At 41.3% G+C, this 27,055-nt stretch overlaps 2 protein-coding genes and 1 long non-coding RNA gene across 22 annotated transcripts in view; 2 read left to right on the top strand and 1 right to left on the bottom strand.

Moving 5' to 3' along the window:
* Positions 1-9,619, bottom strand: part of LOC127234141 (uncharacterized) — a 77,449-nt gene extending 67,830 nt beyond the window's left edge. The window contains exon 1 of the long non-coding RNA XR_007835554.1: positions 9,465-9,619. This is a non-coding gene — a long non-coding RNA (uncharacterized LOC127234141). The remainder of the gene's footprint in view (positions 1-9,464) is intronic.
* LOC127234139 (protocadherin alpha-13-like) overlaps positions 1-22,143 on the top strand; it is a 46,881-nt gene extending 24,738 nt beyond the window's left edge. Inside the window, 1 exon segment of the mRNA XM_051200918.1 lies at positions 20,098-22,143. Coding sequence (XP_051056875.1) covers positions 20,098-22,143 — 2,046 coding nt within the window.
* The window catches only part of LOC127234137 (protocadherin alpha-C2), a 217,254-nt gene that overhangs the window by 67,915 nt on the left and 122,284 nt on the right, over positions 1-27,055 (top strand). For 3 of the 20 annotated variants that reach the window (XM_051200916.1, XM_051200915.1, XM_051200898.1), the window contains one exon: positions 2,516-3,241. The exons of 16 other annotated variants lie outside the window; for them this stretch is intronic. In XM_051200916.1, the coding sequence (XP_051056873.1) occupies positions 2,516-3,241 (726 nt within the window). Of the gene's footprint in view, positions 1-2,515; positions 3,242-9,003; positions 11,538-27,055 lie in introns of those variants that run through there. One more of the 20 variants, XM_051200912.1, reaches the window with a different exon arrangement.

Here is a 27,055-nt window from a genome sequence, read left to right on the forward strand (position 1 = left end):
TTATTTTTTCCAAGTAAGTAACAAGTATACTTCACATTGAAGTTGTCTAATATGATGGAAATAACATCAACCCTGAACAGATATAATGACTGAACAAAAGCTTTAAAATGATATAACCTTACCAATATGCTCTAAATTTCCCACAATCTGTGCTGAGTAAATTCATTGACATCAAATAGAGTATAAAATAGTAAATAGCTTATTAGCATTGAATTGAAATCCCATTGTGTTGTGGGTTACATAGAAAATCTGCATCTTGAATTATTCTCTGTACAGTTAAATCAAATAATCAGAATAATTTAACATTTAAAAAGATTCAGCAAAACATAATTTCAAAGTCTTAGGAAGAGGTTGGATAAGAAACATTTTACATGTTACATTATTTCTTAAAAACCTTTTAAAAGACGTATCGCCAGTACAAATGTAATTCGTTCATATTCTTTTGCATGATAATGTAGTTTGTGCAGTAGTATGTTCTTAGATGTTTATATAGAAAATGAAACTACTCTAGGGACTATAAATCCACGATAAAGCAACCTTTAATTAGCTAGTGGCTACTGAAATGCGAACTAGTTAGAAGCCTACAAAGAAAAGCACAAACGCGAATGCATTCCGAAACCAGGTAAGGGAAACTCTCAGAGCGCAATTGCACTTACACTTTGAGCCACAGGATGCCGTTGTTCTCCAACAAGAGCGCCAAGGGAAGAAAATCAGATCTTTTGCAGACCGGAAAGAAGCTGGTCCTGAGCTGTAAAGACTATAAACAGCACCTACATTGTTGCGATTGTCCCGGAGCAAGAATACTACTACTATTACTACTAACAACAACAACAACAAAGAAAATCTCAAAGAGAATATGTGTTTTGTCGCTATGATATACCGCCAAGGATCCTGGTGCCTGCTGCCCTCGCTTGTGCTGTTCACAATCTGGGAGGCAGGGAGCGGCCAGCTCCACTACTCCGTCCCCGAGGAGGCCAAACACGGCACCTTCGTGGGCCGCATCGCTCAGGATCTGGGGCTGGAGCTGGCGGAGCTGGTGCCCCGCCTGTTCAGGGTGGCGTCCAAGGACCGCGGGGACCTTCTGGAGGTAAATCTGCAGAATGGCATTTTGTTTGTGAATTCTCGGATCGACCGGGAGTCGCTGTGCGGGCGGAGCGCGGAGTGTAGCATCTACCTGGAGGTGATCGTGGACCGGCCGCTGCAGGTTTTCCACGTGGAGGTAGAGGTGAGGGACATTAATGACAACCCTCCGGTGTTCCCAAAGACACAAAAGAATCTCTTTGTTTCGGAAACGAGGCCTCTAGACTCTCGTTTTTCACTAGAGGGCGCTTCAGATGCAGATATCGGAGCCAATGCTCTGCTGACTTACAGACTGAGTCCCAGTGAGTACTTCTCCCTGGAAGTACCAACCACAGATGAGCAGGTTAAACCACTGGAACTAGTGCTAAAAAAACCTCTAGACAGAGAACGGGCTTCTGAGCTTCGCTTAGTGGTTAAAGCAACGGATGGAGGCAAACCCGAGCTCACGGGCACCTTGGAACTACACATCACAGTGCTGGATGTAAACGACAATGCACCAGCGTTTGACAGAGCGATCTATCGGGCGAAGCTGGTAGAAAATGCAAGAAATGGTACCCTGGTGGTTAGACTAAATGCCTCAGATTTGGACGAAGGTCCAAACAGTCAAATTCTTTATTCCTTTGCAACGGATGTTTCCCCTAAGACAGAAGCCACTTTTCATATCGACCCAGTTAGTGGAGAAATTAAAGTCAGTGGGAAAATAGATTTTGAAGAAACTAATTTATGGAAGATTCAAGCAGAAGCAGTTGACAAAGGTAGTCCTCCAATGTTCGGTCACTGCACAATCTTAATTGAAGTCCTGGACACCAATGATAATGCTCCAGAGTTAATAGTGACATCATTATCACTCCCTGTGCGAGAGGATGCCCAATTGGGGACAGTTATCGCTTTAATCAGCGTGACAGACCCTGACTCTACTGTCAACGGGCAAGTGACCTGCTCCCTGAGCCCTCATGTCCCTTTTAAGCTGGTGTCCACCTTCAAGAATTACTATTCGCTCGTGCTGGACAGCGCCCTGGACCGAGAGACCACAGCTGACTATAAGGTGGTAGTGACCGCCCGTGATGGGGGCTCGCCCTCGTTGTGGGCCACAGCCAGCGTGTCCGTGGAGGTGGCTGATGTGAACGACAACACTCCCACGTTCCCGCAGCCCGAATACACGGTATTCGTGAAGGAGAACAACCCTCCTGGCGCGCACATCTTCACGGTGTCGGCCATGGACGCGGACGCACAGGAGAACGCGCTGGTGTCCTACTCTCTGGTGGAGAGGAGGGTGGGCGAGCGCTTGCTGTCGAGCTTCGTGTCTGTGCACGCGGAGAGCGGCAAGGTGTTCGCGCTGCAGCCTCTGGACCATGAGGAGCTGGAGCTGCTGCAGTTCCAGGTGAGCGCGCGGGATGCTGGTGTGCCTGCCCTGAGCAGCAATGTGACTCTGCAGGTGTTTGTGCTGGATGAGAACGACAATGCGCCAGTGCTGCTGCCCTACAGAGCTGTTGGAGCCAGCGGAGCAATGAGCGAACTTGTGCCTAGGTCAGTGGGTTCAGGGCACATAGTGGCGAAGGTGCGCGCAGTAGATGCGGACTCTGGTTACAATGCTTGGCTGTCTTATGAGCTGCAGTCTGGAGCTGGTGGTGTACGCAGTCCCTTCCGCGTGGGCCTGTACACTGGTGAGATCAGCATCACTCGTGCCCTGGATGAAGGGGATGCGCCACGCCAGCGCCTGTTGGTGTTGGTGAAGGACCATGGGGAGCCGGCATTGACTGCTACAGCCACAGTGTTGGTTTCTCTGGTTGAGAGCAATCAGGCACCAAAGGCCTCTTCACGGGTGTTGGCGGGCACAGCAGCTTCTGAAGCATCTGTAGTGGATGTCAACGTGTATTTGATCATAGCCATCTGCGCAGTGTCCAGCCTGTTGGTGCTCACACTTGTCTTATACACAGCACTGCGGTGCTCAGCACTGCCCACTGAGGACACATGTGGACCTGGGAAGCCCATGCTAGTGTGCTCCAGTGCAGTGGGCAGCTGGTCTTGCTCTCAGCAAAGGAGGCAGAGGGTGTGCTCTGGAGAAGGCCTACCAAAGACAGACCTCATGGCCTTCAGTCCCAGTGTTCCTCCTGCTTTGGGTTCTGGAGATAGTGGAGTCCAACAAGAGATCTTTGAGAATGTAAGTACCGAAATTCCATGTCTGGTGATGTCACAGATGTAGTTTGTCAATTTAGCATTCTATCTTCAGCTTTAAATTTGTCTCTCACGACCGCTCATTTAAAGAATCCTGGAAATCTAGTTATCTTCATTGTTTTTTACTCCCGTTAATTCTTCATGCTATGTATAATAACAGTAGCCATAGCAATGATGATATTAAAAATGAAATAGAATGAGCCAATGTTTTCTTTAAATTTAAAAAGTATGGCTCAAATCTACATTTCAACCCGTAGTCATTTATTGTTCTTATTCCAGCAGCTGCCCCTTGCTCTTTATTATGTTTGTGTTTTCAAAAGCATTATGGTATTATTTAATTTTTTATTTGATTTGAATTCTGGACTTATTATAAACTGTGAAATTATCTGTCACTGGTGGAGATGGGTATACTTGTACCTTCTTTTCTGTGATTTTATATTCAGTAGCATGTTTTGTGAGCTGGCAGTTGAAATGGGTAGAGTTTTAGTGTTTCTTTTGGGGGATATTTATTGCTCTGTCATTAGTCCTGTTATATTTTTGAGGACAATTTCTTCAAAGTCCCCAGCTGCTTTGGATAGACGACATTTTCGCCACTTCTCAACATGATGCCAATTACACATAATCACCTGCCAAACTAAACTCACTATTGCATTCTCTCAAAGTTTAACTTCTTGAGCTCTTCTACTTACTCGAGAAATTTCTTCCGCTATGGATCAGAATTATTTTTCTTCAATTCTTGGTCCTTGTCATGTAGCTATGTGGAAGTATTTAGGGTAAGGGAATCCTCACTTCTTTGTGCTTTGAGTTTGAGAGTCTTGTCATTTATGAGGTCCAACACCATTGCCTGTGCTGGCCAAAGTGCATTACCTTCAAAATGCATTACCTTCTTCATTGTAGCAGGCTTTTTCTTTGGGCTGCTAGCTCACAAAAAAATTATACAGAGTCTTATTAATTATGAAAGTTTGGCCTTAGCTTAGTCTTGTTTCCAACTAGCTCTTACAACTTAAGTTAACCATTGCTATTAATCTACATTTTGTCTTGTGGCTTTTTAACCTCTCTTCCATCTTGCATCTCCTGTTTCTTCTTTATATGCCCTGGCATCTTTCCCATCCATAGATTCTCTCTCTCTCTCTCTCTCTCTCTCTCTCTCTCTCTCTCTCTCTCTCTCCAGAAGTCCTGTCTGACCTCTTCCTGCCTAACTATCGACCATTCAGCTCTTTATTAAACAGATCAGAAAGTGCCATTGCAAAGACACTGTATCTTTACAGTGTACAAAAAGATTATTTGAAAATACTTCATGCAAAGGGACCATGAAATGTCAATAAAGACACTCCTGACAACCACTCAGCACAGAATATTGTATATACTCCACATATTTAATATAAAATATAATTTTGTATCAACATCATGTTCGTATAGATTTTAAAAAAGGGATCCAAATATTCTATTTAAAAACAATAGAATATACATCAAGCAATGTGAAAGTTTTTTGGGGGGTTCTAATGGCAAATAACATACCCCTTAATCCTATTGAAGAAATAAATCATATAATATACTTACATACAGAAAGAAAACCATGTGTAAACAGGGTAAGTGTAATGGGAATCTGTGAAGGTGATGAAGTTTGGAAGATTTTCATGAAAATAAATATTAGGAAAGTCATTCAAAGAGATAACCATGACTTATGCCTTATTTCATGTTGCCTGATTATTTTCTTTGAGACAAGGTACTTTGTAGTCCTGGCTAGCCTGGAACTCACAGTGTAGAGCAGACTGGCCTGGAAATCACAAAGATCTGCTCATATCTGTATGCCACGTGGGATTAAAGGTGTTCACTATTATGCCCTGCCACACTGTCTACTTGTATAGACTATAGAGTGTGAGAAACTATTGCTTAGATTATGTTAAAACACTGTATGAGTTATCTCTATGTGTTAGGCTTGCTGTGAGGGCTTAGATATACTATTTCATTTAATCCTTACAATAATTTACAAAGTTATTAAATTTATATACTTTGCCTCTCTTAAGATAGCTCATTTGCTGGAAACCTAGCAACCTTCATTGCCTTTCATTCTTGTCATCATGACTATTACTTAGTAATTCTTTCTTTATACTATTGTAACAATAGTAGTACTACCTATGGCTATCTGAAATTTAAAGATGGGGAAAAATATGAGGTATATGTCTTGTCTAATGATGATATTAAGTATAATTTTCAGAGTCTAGAGCCACTCATGCCACCACAATGTAGAACCTTCTTCAGTAAACCTCTTTTCTGTTCAAGCATAGGTTGGGTATGAAAGTGAAACATGAGCTGTGTACAGGGCACTCTTTTTTTTGCCTCAATTACAAAATTCCTCATGCTTATATTTATCATTACTTTTGCATAAATGCTGTAATGAGATGAGAGACATGCTTTTCCATGTTGATTGATATTTTCTTAGTTGTGTTCATGACTTAAATTAGCTTATTTTAATCAATATCACATTAAGATAGACATTTATTCTGTGTATAATGATCAGGAGCTACTATATAAGAACTATGGATCCATCATTTTGAAATGATATAAATAGGAATAATTTAAAACATGAGAAAAATGTGGACTTTGGCTCACAATATTCTTGTAGAGCAACAGAATACCATAAGTAACATAGTAAAATATCACATATAAAATGATCTCATTCTTTTTGTGTGTGAATAATAATAGTGTTTTAGGCAAATATAAGTGGTAATAAAGGTAATTTGGGGATTCTTAATATGGCCAAAAGATTTGAGATCTTTGAGCAACACTGTACAATTCATTAGCACATTCAAAGGAGTTGGTTTCCTATGAAAATCCTCAGATGTGTGCAGGTGTTTATTGTGCAGTCTTTTTCATTGTTATTAGTTTTGTTTTTCATAATAGGGTTTCTCTGCATAACTCTGACAGTCCTGAAACTCACTCTGTAGACCAGGCTGGCCAAGTGAACAAATGGTTGAGAGAAAATTGCTGTATTTCCTTTAATAAGCCACAATTGAGCAGAGTTAGCATCATTGAGTAAATCCTCTAATCTTGTTAGCATAGTGCTTGGAAAGTGAACTTATAATCTGGTTTTGAAAATTTGTTCAGGGTTCATAGAATGATTTTGAAATTTATTTCTGTGTCTTACATTTGCAAGAAAGAATAATGACAGATATACAAAATAACACAGGCTAAGAGGACATAAACCTTTGCACTTTAATATATAATTAGTGAGGTGTAGAGGTAGGATTTGCATCTAATCAAACTGATTTATAAAAGTAAAGCACACAGTTCATGAAATCTTCTATTTATTTTCACAAAATCAGTGTTAAAAATTATTTCAGCATGATTTCTTGAGATTAACATACAGCTAGATGTTGAGTCCATCCCAACTGGCAAGTTTAGGGCAGGTATAATATGTTCTTTGTGAATTTCAGCCAAAATACAAAAGATGGGATTTTGATTCACACATGTTATCATTTTTGATAACCATTTTATTACCTGCAAACTATTTATTAGTAGAAATAAACATTTGAATTATAATATAGTTTTAACTCACAATTGTGATATCATCATCTTTCCTCTCACGGGTAGAACTTTTATATTTATTTATCTCAGGAAAGTTCACATTGCATTTTAAACCCCATTTCCTGTAACAATGTATATAGAGGCCTGTTGCTTTCTTTTGTTCAATATAAATTTAACTTTACCTATTGTGTTCAGTTTATTGTTATTTTGTATTGTTGTATTGGATTGATTACACATGATTATATTATTTTACAAGTGCATAATAGAATTCAGTGTTCTTTCCAGGCGTTGGTAATGCACACCTTTAATACCAGCACTTGGAAGGCAGGGGGTGGGCAGATCTCTGTCAGTTAGAGGTCAGCCTGGTCTACAGAGCAAGTTCTGGGACAGCCAGGGCAACACAGAGAAACTCTTCCTTAACCCTCTGCCTCTCTCAAAAAATAAAAAAGAATTCACTGTTCTTAAAGTTGACAGTTTATGGCAACTCAGTTATGACAAACTCTCAAAAACCATTTAACTCCGAGATAGGAGTATCACTTGAGCTTGGGAACTCAAAGTCAACCTGGGCCTTTTTTTTCCTCAAAGAATTTCTATATGACAAAATACTGATTTTTTTTTCCTGAATGGTTTTCTATTCCAAACTTGTGTTGTCTCATCTTTTTCCTCTAAATTGCTAGTGAGTATGGAAGACAGAGAAAACATAACTACTACTTCAAGAAAAAATTAAAGTCTGAAGTGGTAGCATAAACCTCTTCAATGGCAGCACTCCAGAGTTAGAGGCAGGAGGATCTCCAAGTTCAAGACCAGTGTAGTCTACAAACTGAGTTCTAGAACACCCAGAATTACTCAGAGAAACCTTTCTTTGAGAAAAAAAAGAAAGAAAATTATCCTTAATAATTCCCACCTCCAACTGAGTATTGCAGGAATTTACGTTTTCAGACTCTAAGGTAATTTGCCATTTAGTCCTACTGTTTCAGTAGTTTCTGTTTTTTAAGCACAGTCTCACATATTTAGAAGACAGATTGTAAAATTCAGTTACCTTTCTGATGACTTATAATCACAAACCTCAAATTCTGTACTGTAGTTACTTTCCATGGATGCATTTTTATATTATAAACTAATATTGGTTACATGAAAATACCAAAGTGGCATAGAGTTTTTCCTGGTAATTTTATTTATTTCACTGAATGATAATTCATTCTGTGATTTAAATTTAAAAAGCTGTCTTTGTCATATTACTGATGATTACACAATTAAAATATTGCCATTCCACTACTGACCATATGATTTGTGTGAGAAATCATATATGCCAAATGCAAAGTTCATCTTTATCAACAGACGTTTCTTCTGTGAATTCTGTTTCAAATTATTAAACTTGAAAATATTTGTTTATTTACTCTGCAATGGACATAAAATCAGTAATTTATTACAAGAAAACAATGGAATATAAAAAGATAGGAACTAAAGGAAATAGAAATGATACTGTTGATAAAGGCATGCATATATTAATATAAATAAAAGAGAGAACTTTGAAAAATTCACCACAAAGAAGTGATAAACGTTTGGGGCGTTAGATGTATTAAGTCTGATTTGATCATTACGCAGTAGATACATGCATCAAAACATTGCTTGAACCTCATAAATCTGTTTGAGTAGTTTTAATTTTTAAAAAAAGTATAAGAGGATGCAAATCTACATTGCTGAGGGCATAGGGTACAGAACATTGTTATGGAACTTCAAAGACAGATTTGCCTACCACCAAAAGGCCCTGGATTCTGCAGACTCAAACAAAATTCCAAACACAAATATCAACAACAAACTAGACCCAACCATTGGAAAAATCTTTTCTAATGAGTTTCCTAGCAGTAGTAAGGGAGACTATAATTAGAACAGTTCAAATCTGATGATATTTTATAAGATAAACAAGATGTTAACAAAATGTTTAGCTCTAGGTTTTCAAGTTTACCTAAAGAAGTGAGTCCTCTTTTTCTTCAAGTGTTTGGATAAGAGAACAATTTTGTAGATATTTAATTTGATGTTATTCAATAAAAAGTTCCACCTTCACAGTTCCGATTTGGAATTATTTGGGCAAAGTATACATAATGTGAAATTCTCCAGTGGTGGATATACACAATTACTCACATTTTCAGGCACAAGGTGTCGCTCTTTACTAGGTGGAAAGAGTCCATTCATAAATTGGTCCGAAGAGTCCCGCACTCTACGTACAAAACCGACTCCGTCACTCTGAGAGCTGCAGTTAAAAGGATCCTTAAAATTTTCTCGAGAATCCAGCGAGGTTTGGATCTGAAGACAAGTATCTGATACAGGCAGCGGAAGGAGACATTTTGGAGGCCGATCCATATGCAATGTTAGGTTTTCAGAGACGTGAATCCTGCACTCTGCAACCTCTGCTCTGGCTTCTGCTCCTCGCATCCTGGGAGGCAGGGAGCGGCCAGCTCCATTACTCCGTCCCCGAAGAGGCCAAACACGGCACCTTCGTGGGTCGCATCGCTCAGGACCTGGGGCTGGAGCTAGCGGAGCTGGTGCCCCGCCTGTTCAGGGTGGCGTCCAAGGACCGCGGGGACCTTCTGGAGGTAAATCTGCAGAATGGCATTTTGTTTGTGAATTCTCGGATCGACCGGGAGTCGCTGTGCGGGCGGAGGGCGGAGTGTAGCATCCACCTGGAGGTGATCGTGGACCGGCCGCTGCAGGTTTTCCACGTGGAGGTGGAGGTGAGGGACATTAACGACAATCCGCCAGTGTTTCCTCTTAGAGAACAAAGGCTGCTGATTTATGAATCCAAGCAACCAGACTCGCGTTTTCCGCTAGAGGGAGCATCTGATGCTGACATAGGGGAGAATGCTGTGTTGGTCTACAGATTAAGTCAAAACGAGTATTTTTCTTTGGAATCACCAACAAGTAGCAAACAGACTAAACGACCATCACTTATATTAAAGAAGACCCTGGATCGGGAGAAAACCCCGGAACTTAATTTGCTACTGACAGCCTCAGATGGGGGAAAACCGGAGCTCACCGGTACAGTTCGGCTTTGGGTTCATGTATTAGATGTTAACGATAATGACCCGGAGTTTGACCATTTAGAATACAATGTAAGAATAATGGAAAATGCTGCTAAAGAAACTCTTGTCATAAAATTAAATGCTACAGATCCAGACGAAGGTGTGAACGGGCAACTGGAGTACTCTTTGATGTCAATCAAGCCCAGCGGGAAGCCTTTATTTACACTAGATGAAAACAACGGAGAATTGAGGGTCAACGGAACTTTGGATTATGAAGAAAACAAGTTTTATGAAATTGAAGTTCTGGCCACGGATAAGGGGACCCCCCCAATGGTAGGTCACTGTACAGTCTCGGTAGAAATCTTAGACACCAATGACAACGCTCCTGAAGTGACGCTGACTTCCCTGTCCCTCCCAGTAAGAGAGGATGCCCAGCCAAACACAGTCATTGCTTTGATTAGCGTTTCGGACCTTGACTCTGGTGTCAATGGCCAAGTGACCTGCTCTCTCACACCCAATGTCCCCTTCAAGATCGTTTCCACCTTTAAAAACTATTATTCCCTGATATTGGATAGCAGCCTGGACCGCGAGAGCGTGCCAATCTATGATTTGGTTGTGACCGCCCGCGATGGGGGCTCGCCCTCGCTGTGGGCCACAGCCAGCGTGTCCGTGGAGGTGGCTGACGTGAACGACAACGCGCCCACGTTCCCGCAGCCCGAATACACGGTGTTCGTGAAGGAGAACAACCCGCCTGGCGCGCACATCTTCACGGTGTCGGCCATGGATGCGGACGCACAGGAGAACGCGCTGGTGTCCTACTCTCTGGTGGAGAGGAGGGTGGGCGAGCGCTTGCTGTCGAGCTTCGTGTCTGTGCACGCGGAGAGCGGCAAGGTGTTCGCGCTGCAGCCTCTGGACCATGAGGAGCTGGAGCTGCTGCAGTTCCAGGTGAGCGCGCGGGATGCTGGTGTGCCTGCCCTGGGCAGCAATGTGACTCTGCAGGTGTTTGTGCTGGACGAGAACGACAACGCGCCCACGCTGCTGCCCCACGGAGCTGCCAGAGCCGGTGGGTCAGTGAGCGAACTTGTGCCTAGGTCGGTGGGTTCAGGGCACGTAGTGGCGAAAGTGCGCGCTGTAGATGCAGACTCTGGTTACAATGCGTGGCTGTCTTATGAGCTGCAGCCGGCAGCAGGGGGCTTGCGCAGTCCGTTTCGCGTGGGTCTGTACACGGGTGAGATAAGCACAACACGCGTCCTGGATGAGGCAGATGCCCCTCGACAGATCCTATTGGTCCTGGTGAAGGACCATGGAGAGCCCGCACTGACAGCCACTGCAACTTTGTTAGTATCTCTAGTGGAAAGCGGCCAAGCTCCAAAGTCCTTTTCACAGACGGCAGGGCGTGCTTCAATTCCAGAGGCGTCGCTGGTGGATGTGAACGTGTATCTAATCATCGCCATCTGCGCGGTGTCCAGCCTGTTGGTGCTCACGCTGCTGCTGTACACAGCGCTGCGCTGCTCAGCAACGCCCACCGATGGAGCCTGTGCTCCCGGGAAGCCCGTGCTGGTGTGCTCCAGTGAGGTGGGGACTTGGTCATACTCGCAGCAGAGGCGGCAGAGGGTGTGCTCTGGAGAGGGTCCGCCCAAGACAGACCTCATGGCCTTCAGCCCCAGCCTACCCCCCAATCTGGATAGAGATGAAAGGGAAAGACAAGAATCAGAATCAAATCACCCTGGACAGGTGAGTTTTTGGGAAATCCTGCCTTTCCAGTAAATGCATATAAAATTATTTAGAATTCAGTGTTCATGGAAAAATTAAAAAAGAGTATTCTACATTTTGAGCGCTGTTTCAAGGAACAACCTCTGTTAGTAAAACACCAGATGTGCATATATCCAGCTTTGAAATTATATAATCAGGGTTTTACAGTAAGAAGTGCCCCATTTGTTTAAAAATGTGGTTAAGAAATATTAGAGGTTCCCCAGATGATTTCGCCTGAAGTAATCATTGTTTTGCTTAAGTAAGTCATATCACTTCGCTTCTAAGTCTCAGTGAAGTGCATAGTCAGAGCAGAGTGCTTAAATTCGCTCATGTTTGTCTGTTAGCGGTACTTTGCATTGATAGTTTCACTCTCTTCAATCAGTGGCTTTAAAAATGTGTCAGCAATGGATCCGTTACCACTAGCTCTGAATTGATTTACTACTCCCCCAGCAGTTGTTAAATATCCTCTATCTCCATAGTAAAATTCATCTTCAAATTACTTGGAGAAAATAAGTCCAGTCTTGCATTCTAATATGGTGCTACTATTGAACAAATCATCCAATCCTGATTTTTCCGTGAAAGTGCAAGAGATTTATTAAGTACTATAGATCCAAAGAAGGCTGGCTCATACTTCCAAAGTAAACTAAGCAAATAAAATTGTTCAATTAAATCGTGCACATTTGTTAGTTGCCTTCTTGTATTCATATTATTGATGCTCATTTGCATCCTTTCCTAAGCTTTATTTTTTATTCTAGAAAGGAAAAGTTAAATCTATTGATGTGCATACATACTAATAACTATTCATTGTTTTCATCTTTTAATTTTTTTGTAAATGCCTTATCACTAATATCTTAAATCTTTTTCACTTGTTTAATTTCATCTAAAGAACCTAGTAAAGACCATTCATGTCTCTGGGTTCTTCTAGCTCTGAGCCTCTGAGGTAAGTGCAGAAGTAGGGAATCGGTCATGCATTTGGGGTGCATTCAAAGCACTCTCTCCTAAATTGTACTATATACCATCTGGCACAATTGAAGACCATTCTTGGACTTGGGTTAAGAGCTTTTATTTTATTTTAAAAGTATTGCATTAATTTATTATTTATTGTGCATGTGTGCACATGCCACAGCATGTGGAGGGCATTTTGCAGGAGCCCATTCTCTCCTTCCACTGTGAATTTCAGGAAATTTACCACCATGTGAAAGGCCTGGTAGTAAATTATAGAGTTTGATCTGGGGGTTGATGAAATTATAAAGCCCATGCTTCTGATTTTGACAGTGATCTATAGGCTCTTCAATGTGTTTATATGCAAGGCACTCTTGAATTAATGAATATAATTAATTATGGAAGGTCTTTTAATTCCTTCTTTCATCACCATTTTGACTTACTGAGGAGTACAGTCTGAGTAACTACTAACTGACCTGCAGGAAAAGATTTAGAAGCAAAATGTCAGTATCAAATTCACACCTTTGCTTTATTTGGTAAGATTAGGATCCGGTGAAACACTCCCAGTCTTTTGCATGCTTGCATTCTATTGTCATCTTAGAAAACTGGGGAATCTTCAGGTGTTGATTTAGCGCTTTAGTTTTTTTGTTTTTCAAGACAGAGTTTATTTATGTATCAGAGACCTAGCTGTCCTTGAACTTGCTTTGTAGACCAAGCTGGCCTTAAACTCACAGAAATCCACCGGCCTCTGCCTCCTCAGAGCTGGGACTAAAGGTATATACCACAACCCCATCTTGATTCAGTATTTTAAATGAAACTGTTTTATTCTTGCCATTAATCGATTCATGTGCTTTGATTTGAAGTATGAGAGTCATAGCAGCTGCATGAAAAGCCATCACATTTAAGCAAAAAATACCACCTCTCACACATATGATGAATTCTAATGTTCTCTAGATTTATGAAAAAAGATTTTTTATAGAGTATTGTTAGATAAACTGTTCTAGCTTTCTTTTTATGAAATGGTGGAACCCTTGATTTTCTCCACATGTTTCCAAGAAAGTGCTGTGAAGAACAAATAGCATTGTGAATTGTAAGTTATGAGAGGTCAGGGGTGCATATACTATGTATCATTCTCCACGAAAACAACACATTAGAGTAGTTTCTGTCACACCTTATTTCAAAAAGGGTTTTCTGATAAACTTTGAAAAAGAAAATATCTTAAAACCACAAAGTAACCGCTCATACATCAATTAAACAGCATTCACAAATAATCCATGGGAATATTCAAAAGCTGGATTAGAGTGGCCCAGGAAACAGTGATCCAAACCAAGAACCCAATGATCTTTCTTGTATTTGTATAATAAGTCACATGATGTCGCTGTGCAGCTAGAGGAAGGAGAATATTTTGGTTCTGGCACCCAGATTTTACCCATTCACTTAACAAACTCAACTACATGGAAACCAAAATACTCTATAAAGTTTTAAATGAACACAGAAAATAGAGACCGCTTATAAAATATCTCATGAATGCTTCCTTAAAGGCGACGGTTCCAATCAAAATGCCCCCAGTATCTGCGATGTTGTTTTATTGATGAAGAGGCCGGAGATTCCAGTGTCTGCTGTCCTCTCTTCTGCTCCTTGAAGCCTGGGACGCAGGGAGAGGGCAGCTCTAGCTATCCATCATCGTGGAGGAAAAATGGGGCACCTTCGTGGATAACATTGCGTAGTACTTGGGGCTGGGACTGGCGGAGCTGGTGCCCTGTTCAGAGTGGCATCCAAGGGCTGCGGGGACCTTTTGGAGGTAAATCTGCAGAATGATATTCTCCGATCAACCTGGAGGCGCAGTGCGGGTGGGGTGCGGGGTGTAACATCCACCTTGGAGGTGACCTTGGACCGGCCACTGCATGTTTTCCCTGTGTAGATGGAGGTGGTCAAGGAGGTCAATGATAATTCGCCCATGCTTAGAGAAAGAACAAAAGATGCCGATTTCTTTCCTTTTAATTAAAAAACAATGACTTATGTAGTTTTATTTTATGTGCATTGGTGTTTTACCTAAATGTATGTATGTGTGAGGGTGTCAGATCCCCTGGAAATGGAGTGACAGACAGTTGTGAGCTACAATGTGGGTCCTCTGGAAACGCAGCCAATGCTCTTTATTGCTCTCCAGCCTTCCAAAGCCACTTATTTCTGAATTTGCCTCTCTGGACACTCAGTTTCCTCTAGATGGCGCTTCTGAAGCTGATATTACCTATATATTAAGTTTCAAAGAGCATTTTCACTTAAAATAATGATTAACAAACAGATAAAAAGAACAGTGCTTGTTCTAATGTTTTGGAAGCTGTTGGACAGAGAGGAAACATCACAACTTCCGCTGTTGTTAACAGTGATTGAGGGTGGTAAACCGGAGCTAACAGGATCTATTCAGATTCAAATAGCATCCTGAGGTGGGCGGAAATGGCCCACACCTTAAATCACAGCTCTCTGCAGGCAGAGGCAGGGGGATCTCTGAGTTCAAGGCCAGCCTAGTCTAAAGATAGAATTCCAGGGCAGCCAAGGGTACACATAGAGAAACCCTGTCCATAAAGAACCAAACCAAACCGAACAAGACCAAAAAAACAAAACAAAAAACCCCAAACCAACCAACCAACCAACAAAAACCAACCAAACAAGCAAAATCACCCCAAAACAAACAAACAAAAAATAATCATGGATATGAATGACAATGCACCAGAGTTTGATAAACCCACTTGAAACAACAAAAATAAAAACAACAACAAGAAAGAAATGACACTTTTGTAGTTCAACTAACTGCTTCTGATCTAGATGAAGGTCAGAACAAAGAAATTTCCTAGAACAAAGAAATTTCCTGTGAGTTCTGAATGATTCAGCCTACTAGTGAGAACATAAAGTTTTAAATAAATCCAGACACAGGTGATGGGAAGCTGGATTTTGAGAATAGGGATATGAAATTCAGGTCAACACAATGGATAAGAGTTCTTTTCATGGTATGTCATACTGCGATTGGTCTGAGCGAAAGCTCTGGATGTGAATGGCAATATCCTTGTCATTCCCTGTGTTAGAAGATGCTCAGGTGGGGACAGTAATCACCCTGATCAGCCTGTTGGACTTCAACTCAGGTGCCAACGGGCAAGTGACTTGCTCCTACACCCACATCTCTTTAAGCTGGTGTCCACCTTCAAGAATTACTATTCGATATTCTGTATAATGCCCTGGACCATGAGACCACAGCTGACTATAAGGTTGTGGTGACAGTCCGGGAGAGGGGCTCGCCCTCACTGTGGTTCACAGCCAGTGTGTTGGTGGAGGTGGCTGATGTGAACAACGTGCTTGTGTTCATGCAGCCCTAATACATGGTGTTGGTGAAGGAGAACAACCTGCCTGGCGCACACATCTTCAGTGTTGGCCATGGATGCAGACTGGTGTTCACATCAGCCACTAATATTTGATTATTGTATGATATTGAAGTGTATTGTATGGACAGGCCTTCCATTTAAAAGAGAGGATTAGCAGTAGAGTTGGAGCATCATTTTCTTCAGGAATGTTGTAAAGGATAGGTAACACTTCAGTAGTAAGGGTTCACAGATGGAATATAAGTGTGAATAAAGGAGTGTTCTCTTAAGAATGTGAACTTGAAAGATCAGCGGTGGGAATATTATGACAAGGGGAAGCTCATAGAGGAGCTTCTGAAAATACTTAGGTATCAAGCAAATAGAGACACTCTGCCCAAGACAGGGTTTCTCTGTGTAGTTCTGACTGTTCTGTAACTTGCTCTGTAGCCTAGGCTGGCCTTGAACTCAGTGATCTGCCTGCCTCTGAGTGCTGGGATTAAAGGCATGAATTACACCTGGCTGAGCAGTGGAGATTTAAAAATCTGTGGTAGAAATGAATCGAAAGAACTAGATTGACTGGATATAAATGATAGAGCCAGTCATGGCGGAACACGCCTTTAACCCCGGGGGACAGAGGCAGGAGGATCTCTGTGATTTTTAGGTCAGGCTAGTCTATCTAATGAGCTCCAGGACAGCCAGAGCTATATAAAGAGACCCTGTCTCAAGAAAAAAAATGAATATAAATCATAAGGGAAATACAAATGAAGTAGAATAAGGTAGAAAATCCCATATGGATTTATTGATGTATGTAGTGATTTACTTAAAGCATTGCTTGTATTGCGTATTTGCCAAGCATTTGCTACCTGGAATAGAATGACTGAAGAAATAGCTGAAACAATGGGCTGTTTCCCTAAGCAATCTGCTAACTTCTGCTTCTGTAAAATCTCACTTACTTGTTTGTCCTACTTTGTGGGTATAAAATGAGAGTGTGAACTATAACTGTGACCCAGGCCTTTCAGGAACTATCCTGTCTTTTGACACTACTGACATCTGCTCTCACTGGTGTGGGAATGCTTATGCTAGAAAGATTCCCATAACAAAAATTCAGTGACATTTGTATTTTTAGTTTGGTGTACTGGGGGTGGTGGCTTATGTGTGTTTGAGCAGGTAGGAATCTGGAGGAACACTTCAGAACCTGTTGCTAACTTAAGAACCTTTGTGATGGAATAGCATTGTGACTCAAAAGATGGTTCTAGAACTCACAGGGGGTAGTTATACATACATATTGAGGCATAATTCCTTCCAGAAAATTTATGTTCATGAAAGGACAGATGTCACCAAGAGACAGATAGAAAAATAAAAATAATATTGAGGGGAAGGATTTAGGTAGGCACACATGTTCATTTCTGACACTGCTGTAACAAGTTATCTCACATTTGTCTCACAGGTTTTCAGGACATAAGTCTAAAGTGAAGACATAAAGTATGAATCAAGGGACTGTAGCCATTACAAGAGTAATGCATGTTAGAAATAATAGAGCAAGAAAGAAAAAAAGTCTATTCTTTGTTTGTATTGGTTTCTGGTGGCTGTTGACATTCCTTGGTTTGTGAATACACCACTTTCAATTTCTGCCTTTATAGTCATATTGCTTTCTCTTCTTCATGTCTTCTTAGCTGTGTTTTTGTTTAATAAAGGCACATGTAATGGCACTTATGCTGACTAGGTTTCTCCAGGGTAAATTATTCTGGTGTTTGAGCATTGCAGTTGTGTGAAGAAAAACAAAGAAAGGAGACATTGGATATAAGGCAAACAACATGGAAATAGAGGAAAGTAATTAAAATAAGTCATAATAGACATAATAAATATTTTTGCTAGATCATGGGGTTGACCTACATTGAGAGACAGATGGCAGAGTGGTTAAGAGCACTTGTTACTGTCATAGAGGATCCATAGTGACTGACAAATATCCAGGAAACTGAAACCCTCTTCTGGCTTCCATGGACACCAGACATGTGTACATGAAGACAAAATATATACACAAATAAAATAAGTAAGTTAATAAATGAATAGTTAATATAGATAAATGTTGCTATAGGAAGAAAACCCTTGATTTCATGCTTGATAATTCATCTTAATGGAAAAACCATCAAGTCATGAAGTAAAAATGAACTTGAAAAATTGAGAAAGAAATGAAAATATGAAAAAAATGTCTGTAGGTAAGAGGAATACACATATTTGTGTGTCCAGTTGAGACAGATGGGAATGCCAATGTCTAGGGTCAACATGGATAATAAACAGCTTTATACTGAAGATCAATAAGAAGAATAGTTAATTGTGTTGGAAACTGAAGCGAATGGTTGAGAAGTAAGGTGAACAGAAGATTGATTCTAGGGGGTCTAAAGGCCATACTGCAAATGTTTTACTTATGTGGAGAGGTAAGGAGGTGGTATGTGTACAGCCCGGTAGACATGAAACATCAGGAAGAATCAAGGGACTAATCCCATGACAAGAGTAAAGCACATGGTAGAAATAATGGAACAGGAGAGGAGGATTGTGTGGGCAAGAGAATACAATGGTCTACATGGATTTTCAGAGGTGATTAGAGGTATAGAAATGAACCAATGACCATTTCCTATAGAGTTGTTTACAGACTAGGCAAGTTGGAGCCATATATAATATACATTTATTTTAAGGGTTCTTTGTTTATGTATTTCATGTATATGTGTGCTCTGTCTACATGTCTGCCTGCACACCAGAAGAGGGCTTCAGATCCCATTATGGATGGTTGTAAGCCAATATGTGGTTGCCAGGAATGGAACTCAGGACCTCTAGAAGAGCAGCCAGTGCTCTTACCTGCTGAGCTATCTCTCAAGCCCCTGCATTTATAGCATATAAAATATATCTTTCATTGTACTGTTTAGTCTGAAACTTTATGACTTGGTAGTTATAACAACAGATAACATTCTTTTGCTAAGGAGGTATTAGCATCATTGTCTAGCTACTGTTAAGTACTTGGAAAAATCAGAGTTAAGCAATACCAGAGTTTCTTCTACTGATGATGAAATTAAGATGTGGTAGTGAAAAAGCAAGTTTATTGAACTGGTAGTAGCTTAAATTATACTAACCAATAAGATGCTACTTCTTGGTATGTTTTCTACAAGATGAACTGAAAACATCAAAACGTTTTAGATAGATGTTGGGTATTCATGTAAACACACAAACATACTACATGTAGACACATCTTTTAAAGTACAAACATTTCATCCATCCTTGGAACTTATGAACATGGTACATTACTTGAATGCTTGTATATAACTGCCCATCTTTCACATCATGTGTTCTACGCAATCATTATGTTTCCATTTGGAATTAATGAGTGAAGGTCTTGAAACTATTATAGGAAAAGAAAATTGCTAACAAAACATGCATTACTATGAGAACTAGAGACCAAAGCCAAATGTATAATGATCACTAATATAAAGTTTCACAACACACATACACACACACAAACACACACACAGTTTGCAGACTATTGCAAGATACATACCACTTGTTAAGTAACACCTGATGCTTATAGAGTAAATCATGTACTGTTCCTGGAAGGACAAATATTAAATTCATAAATACATACTTGCAATGGAAAATTCAGAAAATGCAAGGAATAAAGGCTTACATCAATGGAAAACATTACCCAGTGATCGCTGCACTTACACATTCATGCCTCATGATGTCGCTCTCCACTGAGAACTTTATATTTCGCAAAGAAAGTCACTTCCTTCAGAGAACTCGTTGTGAATTCTCCAGTACCAGGACATCGTCAAACCAGTTTTTAAGAGGCAGTTTCAGGTAAGATATTCTGTATACTGTAGCTATCACTGAATCTTTCTGAGTGTACCATGTTGTTATTTTGGCAAAGTAGCCCAGAATCCTGGTGCCTCCTACTCTGGCTTCTCGCTGTCTGGGAGGCAGGGAGCGGCCAGCTCCATTACTCCGTCCCCGAGGAGGCCAAACACGGCACCTTCGTGGGCCGCATCGCTCAGGACCTGGGACTGGAGCTGGCAGAGCTGGTGCCCCGCCTGTTCAGGGTGGCGTCCAAGGACCGCGGGGACCTTCTGGAGGTAAATCTGCAGAATGGCATTTTGTTTGTGAATTCTCGGATCGACCGGGAGGCTCTGTGCGGGCAGAGCGCGGAGTGTAGTATCCACCTGGAGGTGATCGTGGACCGGCCGCTGCAGGTTTTCCATGTGGAGGTGGAGGTGAGGGACATTAATGACAACCCGCCAGCGTTCCCCGAAACCAACAAAAGCATAATGGTTGCAGAATCAAGACCTCCAGAAACCAGATTTCCACTAGATGGCGCATCGGATGCAGATATAGGAGTCAATTCCGCCTTGACCTACCGATTGGAGCCCAGTGATTACTTCGCTTTGGACACGCAAAATAATCGTGAGCGAACATCTTCATTATCACTTGTGTTAAAGAAATCATTAGATCGAGAAGAAATTAGGGAACATAGTTTATTACTAACAGCCAGTGACGGAGGCAAGCCGGAGCTGACTGGCACAGTTCAGCTGCTCATCACCATCCTCGATGTGAACGACAATGCTCCAGAGTTCGAACGGTTCATTTATAAAGTTAGAGTGCTTGAGAATGCACGAAATGGAACATTGGTGATCAGCTTAAACGCCACAGATCCTGACCAGGGTACAAATAGTGATATAATCTACTCCTTCAGGCGGCCTGTATCTCCTGCAGTGGGGCGTGCATTTAGTATAGATCCCAATAGCGGAGAAGTTAGAATGCAAGGCCAACTAGATTTCGAGGAAAATAAATTATATGAGATACCAGTGGAGGCAGTGGACAAAGGGAATATCCCAATGACAGGCCATTGTACCCTTCTGGTGGAGGTGCTAGACGTAAATGATAATGCACCGGAGGTCACGATTACTTCCCTGTCACTTCCAGTCAGAGAAGATGCCCAGCCAAGCACTGTCATAGCTCTGGTCAGTGTGTCCGACCGTGACTCAGGTATCAACGGGCAGGTGACCTGCTTCCTGAGCCCTCATGTCCCCTTCAAGCTGGTGTCCACCTTCAAGAATTACTATTCGCTCGTGCTGGATAGCGCCCTGGACCGAGAGACCACAGCTGGCTATAAGGTGGTTGTGACCGCCCGCGATGGGGGCTCGCCCTCGCTGTGGGCCACAGCCAGCGTGTCCGTGGAGGTGGCTGACGTGAACGACAACGCGCCCACGTTCCCGCAGCCCGAATACACGGTGTTCGTGAAGGAGAACAACCCGCCTGGCGCGCACATCTTCACGGTGTCGGCCATGGATGCGGACGCACAGGAGAACGCGCTGGTGTCCTACTCTCTGGTGGAGAGGAGGGTGGGCGAGCGCTTGCTGTCGAGCTTCGTGTCTGTGCACGCGGAGAGCGGCAAGGTGTTCGCGCTGCAGCCTCTGGACCATGAGGAGCTGGAGCTGCTGCAGTTCCAGGTGAGCGCGCGGGATGCTGGTGTGCCTGCCCTGGGCAGCAATGTGACTCTGCAGGTGTTTGTGCTGGACGAGAACGACAACGCGCCCACGCTGCTGCCCCACGGAGCTATCGGAGCCGGCGGGGCAGTGAACGAGCTTGTTTCTAGGTCAGTGGGTTCAGGGCATGTAGTGACGAAGGTGCGCTCAGTGGATGCGGACTCTGGTTACAATGCATGGCTGTCTTATGAGCTGCAGTCAGAAGCAGGAGGCATGCGCAGTCCATTTCGTGTGGGTCTGTACACGGGCGAAATTAGCGTAACGCGCGAGCTGGACGAAACGGATGTGCCGCGCCAGCGTCTGTTGGTGCTGGTTAAGGACCATGGTGAACCCGCCCTGACCGCCACAGCCACGGTGCTAGTGTCTCTGGTGGAGAGCGGCCAGGCACCCAAGATCTCTTCGCTCGCTTCTGAGAGCACTGCATCTTCTGAGGCGTCGCTGGTGACTGTCAACGTGTACCTGATCATCGCCATCTGCGCGGTGTCCAGCCTGTTGGTGCTCACGCTGTTGCTGTACACAGCACTGCGATGCTCGGCTGCACCCACGGAGGGCATATGTGGGCCAGGGAAGCCCGTGCTGGTGTGTTCCAGCGAAGTGGGGACCTGGTCATACTCACAGCAGAGGCGGCACAGGGTGTGCTCTGCAGAGGGTCCACCTAAGACCGACCTCATGGCATTCAGCCCGAGTCTCCCACCCATGTTAGGCTCTGCAGAAGAAACGTGCCAGAAAGAAAGGCATGGAGAACATTTGAAAGAGGTAAGTTTATAACCATTGTTTTTTTTTTTTTTACTTATTTTAACCTTCTTTCCTTCCTTCCTTCCTTCCTTCCTTCTTTCCTTCCTTCCTTCATCCTCCCTCCCCTCCCCCCCCCGCCCCGGAAACAAGGTTTCTCTGTGTAGCCCTGGCTGTCCTAGAACTCACTGTAGAACAGATTGGCCTCCAACTCACAGAGATCCACCTGCCTCTGCATCCTGAGAGCTGAAATTAGAGGCTTGAGCCACCACCACCCGGCTGATTTTTAACCTCTTCAACAGTTGCTCATTTACGGTATCTTTCCTCTCAGTCTTTAATAAAAAAAATTTCATTATTGGCATTGGATTGTTCACTAACTAATGAAATATTGTCAGAAACCAAAGTAAAGTGTTACAGCCTGGAAAAATTGTTCTTCTTGTGTTCCTTGTCGATTTTGGTTCTCTTAATAGCTTGACATGTTTGTTTTATATTTAACATTTTAAATAAAACCAATTTTAGCGAGGCTAAATCATTTAAAAATTTAGTCATAATGTATATAGATACCTACACACATTGGTTATTTTTAAAGAGCTCATAACTTTTCACTCCTGTGTGCTTTTTCTTCTTGTGTTAGGATCTCGCCAGGGAGCTCAAGTTGGCTCTAATACTCGATCCTTTGGTCTGTGTTCCAGAGTGCTAGGCTTTCAAGTGTAATCCACCACATTTGGAAGCATATAAGCCCCCCCCGTGCATTTATTTATTTATTTATTTATTTATTATGACAGGTCCCCCCCCCCATGTAACAGTGGCTGGTCTGGAACTAGGCAGACTACTTTGTCCTGGAACTCACAGAGATCCACTTGCCTCTGCCTCCTGAGTGCTAGAATTCAAGGCAGGTGACACCACACCTTATTTGTTTTCAAAAATTTTCTAGTTGGTCTTTCCTTTGTTGTCCTCTGGGTCCTTGGTGCTCAGCTCTCTATGAGAACACTTTGTGAATTTAATCGTCAATTCCTGCATGCCATAAACTTGAGCATATATATTTATAGTTACTTAAACCTGACATTCATTAATTTATCATTTAAACTATAGTCTGTATTTCTACCAAACTCCCCTCCACAATTTCTTGTGTTTTTAAAAATTATTTTATGATTATGGGTGTTTTGCCAGATTGTGTTTATGGTCTGCCCACATGCATTTCATGCCCGAAGTAACCAGAAAAGGGCATCAGATTCCCTTGAACTGGAGTTAGAGGTGGTTGTGAGCCTCCATTTGGTTGCTGGGAACTTAATTTGGGTGCTCTGGAAGAGCAGCCAGTGTTCTTAACCACTGATTCATCTCTCTATCACCCTGTTTTAAGTTTAATTTTTGTGTTTTAACTTTAATAAAATTCTTTGTGTAAGTATGATTGCTGTGTAACACATTTCCTTTTAATTTCTATTAAGTGGCTTGTTTTGCAATATTAGCATTAAATTATATTTTTAAATATGTCTTTTTTTTCTTTTATGAACTTCAAGGTCTGCAGGTTCAACTTAAAAGGTTCTTAAATGTTGTACAAAACTTCATTAGATTGGAGATGTGGCTCAGTGAATGAGATGTATATAGTGTATGCCATGCTCTGGATCCAATCGCCAGTGCCAGAAAAAAAAAATACAATGGTTCACTACTTAAATACTTATTCAGTATTCTATATGGCAGCCATACTCTAGGTGTTAGCAATTTTTCAGGGCATCTGTTGTTTTGTATAAATCCAAATATGCATTTGGTATCATTTTCTCTGTGCCTGAAGGTTTTAGGTAATACTTATTGTAGTGCTTGTACTCTGCCAACAAAGTCACTCAGATTCTTCTGAGAAACATCTTTATTACCACTTCATTTATGTGAATAGGTCTTCACAAGGTATAGCTGAACAGGATATTGTATTTTATTCATCTTTTTTTTTCATTTTTTTTTTTTGAGACAGTGTTTCTCTGTAGCTTTGGAGCCTGTTCTGAAACTCAGTAGACCAGACTGGCCTAGAACTCACAGAGATCAGCTTGTCTCTGACTCCAAAGTTCTGAGATTAAAGCGTGTACCACCACCACCTGGCAGGATATTGTTTCTTGGCTTGTGTAGTTTCTGGTGAGAAAATTGCTGTCGTTCTTTCCTGTGTCCCAGAGTGTGTGTGCGTATTCTTTCTGGGTTCCTAGGGTTACTTTCCAAAGTATCTTTTTAAAATCACTGAAGTCTAAATATTGGTTGTATATTACTTAATGTGATTTTCTTTGTGTTAGTTTGTTTGGGGTTTGTTGATGCTCCTGGATCTGTGGACTTCTTTTCACAAAATTTGGGAAATTTCAGCCACATTTGTTCGAATATTTTTTCCTCTTCTATCCTTTGAGGGATTCCAAGTGCACATAGCAAATGTGCTGGACTACTTGATTTGGTTTTGTAGGTGTCTGAAGCTTTGTTCATTTTTTGTGTCTTTTCTCACTTTGCATAGCTTTGATTGATTTCTTTTTGTATTGCTCTAGCTGCTCATCTTAATCAGTATATTTTTGCATTTCATACATGGTATCTTGTATTCATGTAATATTCTATTTGGATATTTTAAGTTTTATGTTATTTATATCCGTATGTTCACCATTTGGTCTTTATTCTTTAAAAAGGGATTATTATTGTGTGTATTTGTGTGCATGGTGTGTGTGTGTGTATGTGTGTGTGTGTGTGTGTGTGTGTGTATGCACACACATTTGTGTGTTTACAAATGTGCCATAGTGTATATGTAAGTATTAAAGGACAACTTTTCTGGAGTTAGGTCTCTCCTCCTATTCTTTTCATTTGTTTTTGTTTTTTCAAACAAAACACACAGGGTTTCTCTGTGTAACAACCCTGGATGTCATGGAACTCACTTTGTAGACCAAGCTAACCTTGAACTCACAGAGATACACCTTCCTCTGCCTTCTGAGTGCTGGGATTAAAAGTGTGCGTCATTGACACCTGGCATCTCTTTCCATTCTTTATGTGGGTTGGGGATCAAACTGAGTTGCACCAAAAGGGCCTTTGCCTACCAAGCCATCTCCCTGGTCCTGTCTCTATTCTTGAGTATATGTATATTCCCAATAGATGTTTTTGAGACAAGTTTTCTCTGTATGGCCCTGACTGTCTCTGAACTCACTCTGTAAACCAGGCCGGCCTTGGACTTAGAAATCCACCAGCCTCTGTCTCCTGTGTGCTTGGATTTAAGGTTTGTGTTACTATGCCCTGAAGTTTTAAAACTATTGTCTGCCGATCTGAACATTTTTCATTACTTGATTTGCTTCTTCTGTTAATTTTCTTCCTGTTTGAATTTTATTTTCTTCTTTGTGTAACTTGCCTGTATTGTTGATTATTACATCTAGGATTCTAAACATAGACTCATCTTGAGACATAGGACAGGAATTCCACTGTGCATCTTATAATTGGCACTAAACATTCTTCAAATACAACATAGCTATTCACAACAAAGAATTACCATCTCAAAGTGTCAACATGCTGCATTAAAAAACATTGGACTTGGTGCTTTATTAATGCAATTTTCTCCTGAAGACATTACCCAGTGCTCTGTGTCATAAGATCTCTGTCTTTCCTGACTGGTAGAAGCTTGAATCATTTCTAGTCTGTATGAGTTCTCTAAATTATTTTACTTAGACATCTTTAGTTATTGTTTCCAAGGCTTTGTGGCATTTTGCCCAATGCACATAGATATTAAATATTCAACCAAAGATTAGGTAAGGCTCCACTGCTGATACACAGAGCTCATTTCTATGCATTTCTTAGATCTGTACTCTTCTCTGCAATTCTATTTTCCTGAACCTTTGTACTCTGACTTCTGCCTCTCCTGTACTGAGGCCACGGGTCTCCGTTAATTTTCTTCTTCATATGTGGTATCATAGAAATCACTTCCATATGGTACAATGAGGACAATCTTAGAGTTCACCTCATTTGTTTCCTCTTTCCTCTCTAAACTGTTACAGCACTTTTTTTATTGTTATCATGGGATAACAAATTCATAAATTGTTATATATAATTGCATAATATCTCTCTACCATATTTACTTCTTTTAATTAAATTTCAAAGAACGTTCTATTAAAGACAAGGATCTTGTCTTAAAATCATATTGTATACTTGTCTATATCTATACTTTCAGTGTTTATTCGTTGCCTGAAGTATAATTCTTAGTAAAAATATGTGAATGAGTATTTTCTTTTTAAGCTTAATGAAATAACTATTTTAATGTAAAATTTGTATCATTTACATTTAGCACAATGCTCCAAATGATCATATGTTCCCATTTTATTCAATGATTACTCAGTATTTTACTTTTCTATTCCCTTTTCTAACTTATCTGGTTTTGATAATTTGATTTAATGATTAGCTTTTATCTTCCTTCTTCTAATTTACAAATTCCAGTGCAGATTTTGTTTCTAATAATGAACACTTCCTTGTCCTAGTCATGTTTGTGTATGTTGATTATGAGGCATAACACACTGATTGGAAAAGATTAAACACATAGGTATGTTTTAATCAATATTTAAAAGTAAAGAGTGTGCAACCTCAAAGATGTAGAACATTTCCAGCACTTCACAAGCCCCTTTCTGGTCTCTCACCTTTCCTAATGTTTCTAGCTTTCTAAAGCTAACCATTATTTTATTATAATGATCACCATTGATTTACAATAGAGTTTTGATTTTGCTCTTATTAATGTTGATATAAATAAAAATTTAAAGTAAGATTTCCCTTATGTTGTGGGCAGCCCTGCTCAGACACCCCTTGGGGGAGGGGGTGAGAAGATGCACCAACGACTCAAGCATTGGAGTTAGTGAGTATTAGCGCATGCGTGCTGCAGACTCATTTATTAAGGCAGCCTTTATACCGCCTCCCAAGGTCCCATTGGCTCAGGCAGTTGACTCCACTGCATTATCCTTTC

Source organism: Phodopus roborovskii, unplaced genomic scaffold, assembly GCF_943737965.1.
Source record: "Phodopus roborovskii unplaced genomic scaffold, PHOROB, whole genome shotgun sequence".
Taxonomy (NCBI): Eukaryota; Metazoa; Chordata; class Mammalia; order Rodentia; family Cricetidae; genus Phodopus; species Phodopus roborovskii.